General features: G+C 42.1%; 2 protein-coding genes across 2 annotated transcripts in view; one reads left to right on the forward strand and one right to left on the reverse strand.

Annotated features, from left to right (window-relative positions):
• The window catches only part of MACO1 (macoilin 1), a 60,593-nt gene that overhangs the window by 27,932 nt on the left and 20,508 nt on the right, over positions 1 to 12,153 (forward strand). The window lies entirely within an intron of this gene.
• Positions 8,438 to 8,926, reverse strand: LOC118675434 (40S ribosomal protein S24-like). Its single transcript, XM_036348212.1, has one exon. It carries the CDS (start codon positions 8,921 to 8,923, stop codon positions 8,525 to 8,527), a length of 399 nt encoding a protein of 132 aa, XP_036204105.1. The 5' UTR covers positions 8,924 to 8,926; the 3' UTR covers positions 8,438 to 8,524.

Below are 12,153 nucleotides of genomic sequence, written 5' to 3' on the forward strand. Positions count from 1 at the left end.
TATAAAATGTAAAGTGTTCCATGTTCTATAGAAGTATTAAAGTAGAAGTCTCTTCTTGGTTTATTTCCATGCCACTTTTTTGGTACCCAAGACAGAAGGTTCACCTTTTTTATATTTAGTGCTAATTTTTAATAAGATGTCAGTTATTTAACTTAGTTGAATAATGTCTGGTGAGAAGTCATAAAGGAAAAGTATCCACAGTTTGCCTAGTAGAAATGCATTCAACAAAACGGAGTAGAATTTAGAATGATGATTATTTTTTTCTGGAACTGCAAGAGATCTAAAAATCTACACCAGCCTCCTCAGCCCTTTAGAGCAGTGAAATTAATGAGCCTTAGAAGGCTAATGGCTAGTCCAAGCGACCCAGTTCGAGTGGTGGTGCCAGGTCCAGAACCAAAGTTTCTTGACTTCTGCCTTTTCTGTTATACCATGCTGCTTAATAGAAGTTTATTGATCGCCTTCATTTTTCTGCTTTATATTTTAGTTTTAGCTGTAAATGCACATATAGATAAAGTTGGTTCAAGGGTTGGCACCAGAGCTAGATTTTATGCTCCAATGGTTAACATTTATAGAAGAAATGCTTAGAATTTAAGAATTCATTTATTTTTCTTCTAGAGAGATGCTGTTCTGAGTGTTTTAAAAAGTCTTGCTCCTGCTAAAGACACAAGTGCATACTTATCTCAAAAGAGAGGGGGCCCTGACCAGTTTGGCTCAGTGGATAGAGCGTCGGCCTGCGGACTAAAGGGTCCCAGGTTCGATTCCGGTCAAGGGCATGTACCTTGGTTTCGGGCACATCCCCAGTAGGGAGTGTGCAGGAAGCAGTTGAATCAATGTTTCTCTCTCATCGATGTTTCTAACTCTCTATTCCTCTCCTTCTCCCTTCCTCTCTGTAAAAAAATCAATAAAATATATTTAAAAAAAAAAAAGAGAGAGAGAGAGAAGGGGCCCGCCCTTGAGAGCTTACACCCTTGGGAATTTAACTCTGGTTGGGTCTAGCTTGGGAGTTAGTCTGGTCCAGACAGCTAGACCCACTGAGCATGGAATTTGCCTATTAGGGATAATTGTAAGGGTAGACAGCAGCAGACCTAAGAACCCTGAACTGGCAGAATTTAAGACAAGGGATAACTTACCCTGAGGAGAGCCCATCATTGGCTGCTTGGAAGACCTCTGGTCCTGGGGTCTGGACTTTGCTGAGATAGTAAGTTCCAAGAAAATTTGAAGCCATGGAATGGGGAGAGGGGCCTGTTGTTCAGAGGAAATTTGAAATCTGGAAAAAGTTGAATATCAAATACTTGCTCTTTTTTTTTTTTTTTCTTTTAAAAAGATTTTATTAAAGGGCTTTATAAAGCAACATCCAGACTCCAGATCCAGCTGCCAAGGAGACCCTGTTATGCTGTGGGTACTGGCTAGGGCATGGCAGGCAGCTCTGGCTTTCCACCCTTCTGTTCCGAGATGGGGGTAGTGGGCAGTATCTCATCTTTGGGTTCCACAATGCTCACATGCTCAAATACTCGCTCTTTTATCTCTCTCTAAATTCATTTGGTTATTTCAAATACTAAAATATTGTTACTTATAACTTAGTTTGTTTATACAATTCTGCTTATTTGGAGACCTGAGAGCCTGGTGGGGTTGGGAAGTGGAGGTAGGAAAGAGAATATGTTTATCAGGATTTTCCCAGCAATCTCTAAGAACGTGGGGTCCTGCCTCAAAGGGGAACTAGGGGGAGGAGAGGACTAGAGAAGTACTTTTTAAAAAAATATATTTTATTGATTTTGTTACAGAGAGGAAGGGAGAAGAAGAGGGATAGAGAGTTAGAAACATCGATTCAGCTGCTTCCTGCACACTCCCTACTGGGGATGTGCCCGCAACCAAGGCACATGCCCTTGACCAGAATCGAACCTGGGACCCTTGAGTCCACAGGCTGACGCTCTATCCACTGAGCCAAACCGGTCAGGGCGAAGTACTTTAAGAAATTTTAACTCATTCACTTATACCGAAGAGTATTTTAACTTATACTCATACCTAGGAACTAACTTATATTACCAGATCTAGGTCTTAGAGAAATTATATTTTTGGAGCGTATAGATTGATACCAATATACTTCATAATTAGGCTATACAATACAATGTTCTAGTTCATTGGTGAGTATATTGATGAGTATTGTGTTTTAGTAGGCTGTGATATGAGTGTGTGTGACTTTCTAATTTAAGCTGATGGGAATGTCATTGCTCTTCATTCCACTTTCTAGTCTAATAAGCCTTTTAAATACATGTTTTATAATTTTAGGTTTCTCTCAGAAGGGAGGATGAAGATAGCAAAAGCTAAAAAATAACCATCTTTCCCCTTATACTGGACTCGCCCAAATGTGGTTTGACTAGTATTCAGTCTTCTATACTTCTGAGTAATCTTATCTTCCAGTTACCAGCATTTGAGATTGCTGTGTAACCTCTGACTTAGTGTGGTTTTGCTGTTTGGAGAAAAACAACAGGAGACAGTTTACAGTACTTCATATTTTTTGTTTTCCCACATTTTAAGATGTTAATGTACAATCACAAATGATATATTGTCCGGCCAGTGTTGCTCAGTGGTTAAGCGTTGACCTATGAACCAGGAGGTCATGGTTTGATTCCCGGTTAGGGCACATACCTGGGTGCAGACTTGATACCCAGTAGGGGTCATGCAGGAGATAGCCAATGGATGTCTGTCTTTCATCAGTGTTTCTATTTCTGTATCCCTCTCCCTTCCTCTCTCTCTAAAATAAATAAAAACATATTAAAAAAAATATATATCCATGGAAAAGAAAGGTCATTTTTTTTAAATACTGATTTTTAAAAAAAATATATTTTATTGATTTTTTACAGAGAGGAAGGGAGAGGGATAGAGAGCCAGAAACATCGATGAGAGAGAAACATCGATCAGCTGCCTCCTGCACACTCCCTACTGGGGATGTGCCTGCAACCAAGGTGATTGCCCTTGACTGGAATTGAACCTGGGACTCTTGAGTCCGCAGGCTGACGCTCTATCCACTGAGCCAAACTGGTTAGGGCAAAAATACTGATTTTTAATAATCAGTAGATTCAGTATAATTTGGTGTGAATAACTGAAAAAGAGCAAAGTGAAGAGATTCCAGGAAGCCCCTGTGTTGTTAGCTTAAGAAGCATTTCAAAGCAACAAGGAAAATTGAGGGCTAATGTTCTTTACCAGAAGAACAAAGAGACATCAGTTCTTCCTGCAACTATCCATCTTTCCTTTCCCTTGTAGGGAGCTGTCTGGGTACTGGCCTGGTTTGAGGTTAGGAGTGGGTGGGGTTGGCTTTTAGCTCCCAGGGCAGGGAAGGGAATGAACTTGTTAGTTCTAAGTTACAACAGGAAGTGGGGAAGAAGATTCAGATCATGGAGCCCAAGATTGTAGACACAAAGCAGGACTAGAATCCAAAGCCAAGACCTGACTATGGAGAAGAAACAAGACAGGCAGTCAGTGCAGGAATAAAGCCTATGAGCATTCCTGGGACAGGTACCTTGGGGAGGGGCATGGCCTTTTATGAACCATTCCAGCCCTCCCCCAAGGCCCTGAAGAGTACTAAGTGTGGGAATCACAGTAGTTTAAGTGGGAAGGTTACAAAGGATTCTCTTGAAAGGTAGAAACCCATTTTAAAAGAAGGTAATTGGAAAGATCAATTATTAAAGGGGAAGTAGCAAAACAGATTATTTAGTATGAACCCATTACAAAATATGGGAGGATATAGTTCTTATGTACACAGAAAATTATTTGAAACTAGAGGCCTGGTGCATGAATTCATGCACCAGTGGGGCCCCTCAGCCTGGCCTGTGGGATCGGGCTGAAACCGGCTCTCCAACATCTCCCAAGGGGTCCTGAGTTGCAAGAGGGCGCAGGCCAGGCCAAGGGACCCCACCAGTGCATGATTGGGGCTGGGGAGGGACCGCAGGAGGGTTCAGGGTGTGTCTTGCCCATTTTGCTCAGTCCCGATCTGCCGAACCCCAGCAGCAAGCTAACCTACCAGTTGGAGTGTCTGCCCCCTGGTGGTCGGTGCTTGTCATAGTGACTGGTCAACTGGTTGACTGTCTGCCCCTTGGTGGTCATTGCACGTCATAGCGAACAGTTGAGCAGCCTTAGCATATCATTAGCATATTACGCTTTGATTGGTTGAATGGCTGACGGTTGACCGGACACTTAGCATATTAGGCTTTTATTATTTAGGATAGTATATACCAAACAGTCAATTGTAGATGATGATAGGGGACTAGAGGCCTGGTACATGAATTTGTGCACGAGTGGGATCCAGCTGGCCTGCCCCAATCGGGCTGGTGGGGGGGAGGGGTCGTGGGCAGTTGGCCAGTGGCCCTGCCCCCGATCAGGGTGGGGGGGTGATTAGGGGCGGGGTCAGCTGGGGGAGGGGCCGCGGGCAGTTGGCTGGCTGGCCGTGCCCCCTGGTTGAACTTTCAGTTGAACTCCCAGTCGAACTCCCTGTCGAGGGGACAATTTGCATATTAACCGTTTATTATATAGGATATTTACTTTCTACATTGTTTCTATGTAGGATGAATTTTTCCACAGGTTTATACCTATAATAGAATGTGTCCTAATGAAGGCAGGGGGACCTTCTTTTCTCCTGATCTGCCATAGTACACAGTTCTTTGCTCAGTAGATGCTCAATAAATACTTGTTGAATGAATACTACCTTTACGCAAGGAAAATATTAGAATGGGGATAGGAGATGGGCCTCAGTGATTTCATTGCAGTGCAGTGTAGTTCTCAAAGTTGAGTGGCAGTGTAGCTCAAAGGCTTTCGAAGTTAGAAAACCTCCATATCACATTAGAATAGGCCAAGGACCAGACAGACACCAGTATCAAACTTTGTTGTTCTTGAGTAGATTGTTGTGAATTTTATTTCTAAAATATAGAAGACCTTATACTCTAAGCTCCTTTCCTTGATATTTCCCAGAAAGTTTTGAAATTCAGTACTCTGTCAGTACTTTTCGAAGGCTGTACAGGAAGTTCAAGAATTTCTCGAAGTTACAAGGGAAGAAAACTGCAAGGGGCTGCTGGCAAAACGCCGTTCGCTTTCGCAGTGGTTGGTTGTACTCCAGGGCCAAGGAGTCTAGCTAGGCACAAGCCTCATCTCAGCCAGGAACAGCCAGGGAGGAAACCTGTTTGCCATGTCGCATTCATCTTTCCTATGGGTCTTCCCTCCCTCCACCCTGAGCCCTGGCCATTCTCTTCGTCTTTATGGTATTGTAGTAGCTACTGGAGAGAGCTCAGATCCCATGTTCCTGTTTCAACCTTTCCTCCAGAGAAATCTCCCAGGTTGGAAAATATGTTGACTGCTTTTACATAGATCATCTCCGGTGCTACAGTGTATTTGTTTGTTCTCTTTTGCATTTGAATGCATTTTACTGTGTGTCAGGAACAGTTTGCCAAAGAAATCTGACCTGGGTGATTGGGGTGTTGAGCTTTCACCCTGGCTGCTTTCCCTATATGTGCAGTCACGTGCACCTCTGCCAAACTACTGCAAAATGGCTTGCTTGACACCCTCCCCGTGAGTGCTGGCTACCAAAGCAGGCTGTCCATTTTACAGGTGCATGCAGTAGTTTCTTTGTAACAGTATCGGTTTCAGCTGAGAGGTAAACTTTAGAATGAAGATTATGAACACTGGACACGTGGAGGTTCTAACTAGATTACATTTATTGGATGTAGCTGCTACTAAATTATTTGGAAATAATTAAGTGGAAAAAATAAGTAGTAGAGCCACGTTTGGTGTGTTTGTTTTCTCTCTGTGGGAACATGTATTGGATTTATGTTTGTCTAGCATTGTCTCTGAGCAGATTATGTTCCCAGACCTGATTTATTTTCATTTTCTGCCATGCTTATGATATTTAAGGTACCTATAAGTTTTACTTGATTAGCTCTGTTTATATTAACTCAAAATATAGTTTGAGTTTATTTTAACCATTGCAGTGATTTAAAACTATACTATGCTTGGTATAAACGTGGCAATAGAAGCATGATCATTTTATACTTAAACAGGCTGTTTTATGGCTTGAAACCCATGTAGCACTTTAGAACCTAGACATTAATGAATTTAAGCCAGCAATTCACTTAATGAGTCCATACCCAGGTGGTCAAGGAAGATACTTACCTATGTTGTATGGATATATAAAGTTTGAAATAACACAAATTATCTGGGAGGCAGAGTCTGCATTAGAAAAATTTTTATGTTTAGTACTGAGACTTCATTCTAATCAAACAGATTGCAGTTTCCTCCCTAGAATTCAGAAGGAACTACTATAAAACTTTGAGTCAGTACCCCTTCTGGCACATAATGAATTGAGGTTTCCAGCTAAGGGGATTAGAGGTGGATTCCCTGAAGAGGAGGTACTTCTAGCAAAAGGAACTATGTTCTTTAAATGTTACTCACGCTATCATTTAGAAACTGGGTGTCTGAATACTTTAACAGTCAGCATGAGTGTACTGCAGTCTGTGCACCTCTTTTGGGGATTTTGAGATCATTTTTCTAGCCAGCTGAGACCCTGGCTAGAACACAAAACAAATTTTGTGTTTGTTTATTGTTTTGTTTTGTTTTTATGGGAAAAATGCAACTCTTCTCTCTCATAAAGTGCGTTTCACCTTTCTTTTTGTATTTTTAAAACATTTTTATTGATTTCAGAGAGGAGGAGAGAGGGAGAGAGAGAACATCAATGATGAGAGAATCAATTGATCAGCTGCCTCCTTCACGCCTCCTACTGGGGACTGAGCCTGCAACCCGGGCATGTGCCCTTGACGGGAATCAAACCTGGGACCTTTCAGTCCACAGGCCAATGCTCTATCCACTGAGCCAAACCAGCTATGGGCCACTTCACCTTTCTTGATAGAATGCTGTAACAGATTTGAAACAGAAACACAGAATAATGAATTCAAAAGGACCATTGCCCTGACCTTTCCCTTGGCTCTAGAACCAGTGCTGCACAGGCACGAGGGGGAGGCCAGGGTTCAATCATCTGTATTTAGTACTGCACCAGGCACCAGAGAGTTTGGAGCACATACTCTTCCAAACAGGACAGCTAATTGTGGCTTGAGGGAGAGGGCGGGGGGAGGGGGGTGTTGCAGGCCCAATGTTGCTAAATCTGGTATTTTGAAGAGATGCCGAAAATAGATATCTTTATGTGAAATCTACCAGTTAAAAATTTTTTTTTAACATCATGCAGGGAAGGGTCAAACAAAACATATTTATAGACCAGATTAGCTCACCAGTTTGCAACCTCTGCACCTGACCCTTCCTGTTATTCTTAGTTTTGCTCCCTCCTACCCCCTGACCCCACTAATATACCAATCAAACTTGACTCTTATAGGAAGGACTTTTGTTAGGGATTATCTGGTAAATCCCATGAACTAATTTGCCATGTACTGTTGTACCTTTCTGCCTCCTCTCCTGTCGTTCCTTGCGCTCCTGGAAAATATGCACTTTTGTCAGCACTCTGCCCCCAGTCAAAGACTGCCCCCTTTATTATTTAATCCTCACCCCTGACTAGGAGGCTTGCAGACCACTTGGAAGAGAGGGGACAAGAAGGTTTAGGTCTCTGGTTTTCCTCAAACAAAACAGAACTGCTTAGGCCTCCTGTACCTAGGACTGGTGACTTCTTCCACTCCAAGATGTTTTTCTGCCATGATTTTAGAGCAAAAAATACACCAGAATTTGGGACATGGACACTAGTTATTCACAGATTTCACAGGCCAGCTAGTTTAGAATTGGACCTTTTAGTACCATCCCTTGTAATGTCAGGCCTGATGTCAAAGCAATGCCTGCTCTCTCCTCTTTCCTTAGGGAGCCAGAGCAGGACAATAAACTAGCTCTAGAATCCAGATTTAGAAAAACTATTGTTTTGATAGGAACTGACGAATGGAATGTAGATTAAGGAACCGAACCATTATCTACTTCAGAAAGTTAAGACCGCCCTTTTTTTGGGAATGACCTAAAAAGTTTGTAAAGTAAAAGAGTTGGATTTTCCCTAAGACTTTCAGAATATTCTAAAACTGGTCTATAACATGGGAAAATCTAAGAGTGAAAACTATGGGAAGTCCATTAACAGCCTCTATTAAAATAACTTTTTTCCCAATTATAAAATAATTAAAATGTTGAAAATAAGTTATATATGTTGATTATATCCAACTTTTAAGATAAAAGATAGCCACTACTATATATATATATATATATATATATTGATTTCAGAGAGGACGGGAGAGAGCTAGAAACATCAAGATGAGAGAGAATCATTGATCAGCTGCCTCCTGTGCACACCCTCTACTGGGGATTAAGCTTGCAACCAGGGCATGTGCCCTTTACCGGAATTGAACCCAAGACCCTTTAGTCTGCAGGCCAACATTCTATCCACTGAGCCAAACCAGCCTGGGTGCCACTATCTTTTTTTTTTTTTTTTTAAGTTTATAGTTTATTAATCCTCTCATGAAAAATCTGCACAACCATCACAGATAAAGTCACCGAAGAATCTTTACTCCTTCTTTTTGCCAGCACCAACGCTGGCCTTTGCAGTCCCTCTGACTTTCTTCATTCTGTTCTTGCGTTCCTTTCTCTGTTTTCTTGAGGTCTTCTTCTTCTCATATAGGCCATGTTTTGCGAGTCTGTGTTTGGGTTCATTTTTCTTTGCGTAATCCAAGGAATCATAAATCATGCCAAAGCCAGTGGTCTTGCCACCACGAAAGTGGGTTCTGAATCCAAACACAAAGATGACATCAGGTGTGGTCTTATACATTTTGGCTAGTTTTTCCCGGATTTCTGTCTTGGGTCCTGTTGCCTTCCCAGGGTGAAGGACATCAATGACCATTTGCTTCCGCTGAAGTAGTCTGTTGGTCATGAACTTCCTGGTCTGGATGGTTACTGTGTCATGCATGATGGCGGTTGGTCTTCAGGCAGCCAGGGAGGAAAAAAGCGGGTGCCACTATCTTAATATATAGCCTCCAAGTCTTTTTTCTTTTTTTTGTCCTTTTTACTGACTGTATCATGAACATGCTCCCTTGTCATTGAATATTCTTCCTCAGTGGTTTTTTAATGGTTGCATGTCAGACAGACACATGAATATACAATTTAGCCAATCTCTGTTGAATATTTAAGTGTTTCTTAATTATAAGTAATGCTGCAACAAACACGCTTTTACATAAATCTTTCTATCACCAGTCTTCTGAAGAAGTATCTGGGAGGAGTATGCTGCATCAACAGATATGAACGTTTTAAGGACTTTTACAAACTACCAAATCTGACCACAGCCTTTAAAGACTTTATTAAAAATACTAGTTTTTGGCCCTTATACCTTTATTCTTGAAGGATTTCGAGAAGTCAGTTGTTCATTTCCCAGAATGACCAGTTGTGTGAAAGTCTAGGATTCCTTTTCTGCATTTCTTTGCATTCCTTAATGAAAAGGAATGTGTTTGCCTTTTGTATTTGATGGATCAGGGAGCAGAGGCAGAGGTATTTTGTAATACGCTTTCACCTAGTAATTAGGTCATCAGGCTGTTGCTTATTTTTGGATGCTTGTGTGTGGCAAGCAATTGTGAGACCTGAGGCAGCTTTATTTTGCTGTTTCCAAAGCTGTGGTTCACAGGGTATCCCTGAGCAGCTTCAGTCAGTAATGAGGTATTTTCACGATTTTATGAGAATGACCCGTGCTGCCTGTCCTGTCAGAGTGAGTGACCTGTAAAGGGGAGAGGGGAAGGAGTTATGGAGAGGATACAGGCTATTTGGGGGTGGGGGGCAGATCTTTGATTTTATGAGCTCAGCTTTCTGCATACACAGCTGTGTGGTCCCTAAGCAAGTCTTGTCTTGTATGATTAATGTATACCAGGGGATCTCCTAATGCAGTGGTCGGCAAACTGCAGCTCGCGAGCCATTGGCCCCTTGAGTGTGGCCACGAAGTTTCAATCGCACTGTACGTGTGCGCCCGCACGTGGTATTTTGTGGAAGAGCCACACTCAAGGGGCCGCAGTTTGCCGACCACTGTCCTAATGGAATTAGATACTTACCAAGATGGAGCAGTTGCTTTTCATTCATTTTTCTCCTGCCTTCTTGATAAGCAAGGACCTACTTGCCCCGTCTCCTTCAGCCATTATTGAAACTAAATATCTGACGGCCTGCTGTAGACAGGGTTCTAGAGCCTCCTCTGTCGTAACACTGACCTGTTCTCTCGAAGGACAGAGTGAGGGTGAGAGACATGGTCTGGAAGGATTGGAAGAAACTTTAGAAATATAGTTCCAGCTTCTAATTTTATAGCACAATTGGTTTCTGGCTTCAGAAAACTTACAGTCTTTTTAGAAATAAGATACATGGGAAACGACTAAAAACCAGAACAAATTTTAAAAAGTACAAGCAATGAATGGTTTAGTGCAGCGGTTCTCAACCTGTGGGTCGTGACCCCTTTGGCAGTTGAACGACCCTTTCACAGGGGTCGCCTAAGACCATCCTGCATATCAGATATTTACATTACAATTCATAACAGTAGCAACATTACAGTTATGAAGTAGCAATGAAAATAATTTTATAGTTGGGTCACAATATGAGGAACTGTATTTAAATGGCCAGAAGGTTGAGAACCACTTGTTTAGTGCCAAATGAGAAGTGTCAACAGTAAAGGCTTTCAGATTTCAGAAAGAGAGGGAACTTTGGGGCCTGGAGATCAGCACCTCGTGCTGGAGAGTTTGTTCAGTTGTTTGTTTTAATTTTTTAACTGGGCCTTAGAGAATGAGTAAAATTTGAAAGTTAGAGTCCGTTCCTCCCAGGTTAAGTGGTATAATAAAAGGCAGAAGATATCTGGAAACAAGGAGTGGGTGATTTTGACTTGTGAGACAGGTTTCTTTCAATCACTTGGCTGTATAATTTGGAGAGGACCTGAAGCCCTTTTCTTAGAAAGCAAGCAGAATTGTGAGGGCCGTGTTGTCCTGGAGAGCCTGTAGCATCTCTGTCACTAGCACGTAAGAGTTCAGAGATAGCCAGCAGAGCCATGGCTCCCTGTCTTCCTGATGGGCTCCTGGGGCCACGCCCGCAGATATACACTTAGGTAGTTTTATGGAGTGTGACTCAGAGTGTTTAGGGAACCTAGTCATCTCTAGGTAAAGTCCTGGCTGAGAAAAGGTCTCCCCCTTTTTGTAAGACTTGCTTCCTGGGGAACTTTACTGCCCCAAAGCCTTCAAGTTCCTCTGTGCTTCTCAGTCAGGCCTCAAAGCTTCAGGCTTTATTAAAACCTCGAAGTTATTGGAGCCTTTTAAACTTTCAATGAAATCATCTTACTGTGGGCTGTAATTCAAGTAATTCACAGAAGATAAGGATTACAGACATTTAGACATAAATATCTTCCAACCTTTCCCTATACTTAAAAACAATACCCCTTTCAACTAAAAGCTGACACTTAAATACTGTACTTTGTTTTACTACCAGGTATACTTCAAGATACTCAAAGATTTTTTTCCTATTTAGCCTGCCTGAAGGGTTAATATTTGAGCTTCATTCTTCCAGAGGTTGTTAAAATGTAAATCTTGTCCTATTAAAATTAAATAATTATCCACCATTTACATTATAACTTACCTTAGGTGGGAAGGATGAGGGAGAAGGTGAGATAGAGTTAAGGTTTGGAGTGGGTAGGAGGGATCCTCAGCTTGTCAGCTTTGCTTTGAAGTCAGCCCAGCCACCAGAGTGCAGACCTGACGAAGTTCTGCTCTGGATGGCCCCAGCTCTCACTTGTGAGTTCGAGTTCAGATGTAGCTTCACAAGGTTAGAAGTTGAATGCCATTTTCTAAAATGATCAGGAAAGTGGCTAGGAAAGGTGCCTGGGCCTAATAGGTAACATTTTCAGTTGGCTAGAACCCTGCCTTGTCTAACTGGCACAAATAGATTTATTTATTGGACATAGACTCCGGCTTCGCCATGGGCCCTGTCTGTCTTCCCAGTGGTGTGAGAATAGTGCCACAGGAGCTGGGCAAGCTGCAAGTGCCTTTATTGCCTGCCTAAGCCTTACCAGAGTTTGCCTGAGATGTCTGGCCCCCCTCTTTTCTTTTTTGGATGAGGCTGCAGTTCTGGAGGAAATTTGCCTTTTACCCCTTAGTCTTCTATTGTGTAGGGAAGAGAGTAGGCTTT

The sequence above is a fragment of the Myotis myotis genome, unplaced genomic scaffold (assembly GCF_014108235.1).
Source record: "Myotis myotis isolate mMyoMyo1 unplaced genomic scaffold, mMyoMyo1.p scaffold_m19_p_2, whole genome shotgun sequence".
Classification (NCBI taxonomy): domain Eukaryota; kingdom Metazoa; phylum Chordata; class Mammalia; order Chiroptera; family Vespertilionidae; genus Myotis; species Myotis myotis.

Excerpts from the sequence above, each read along its gene's own strand:
- LOC118675434 (XM_036348212.1), bottom strand. The coding sequence starts at position 8,923 with ATGCATGACACAGTAACCATCCAGACCAGGAAGTTCATGACCAACAGA.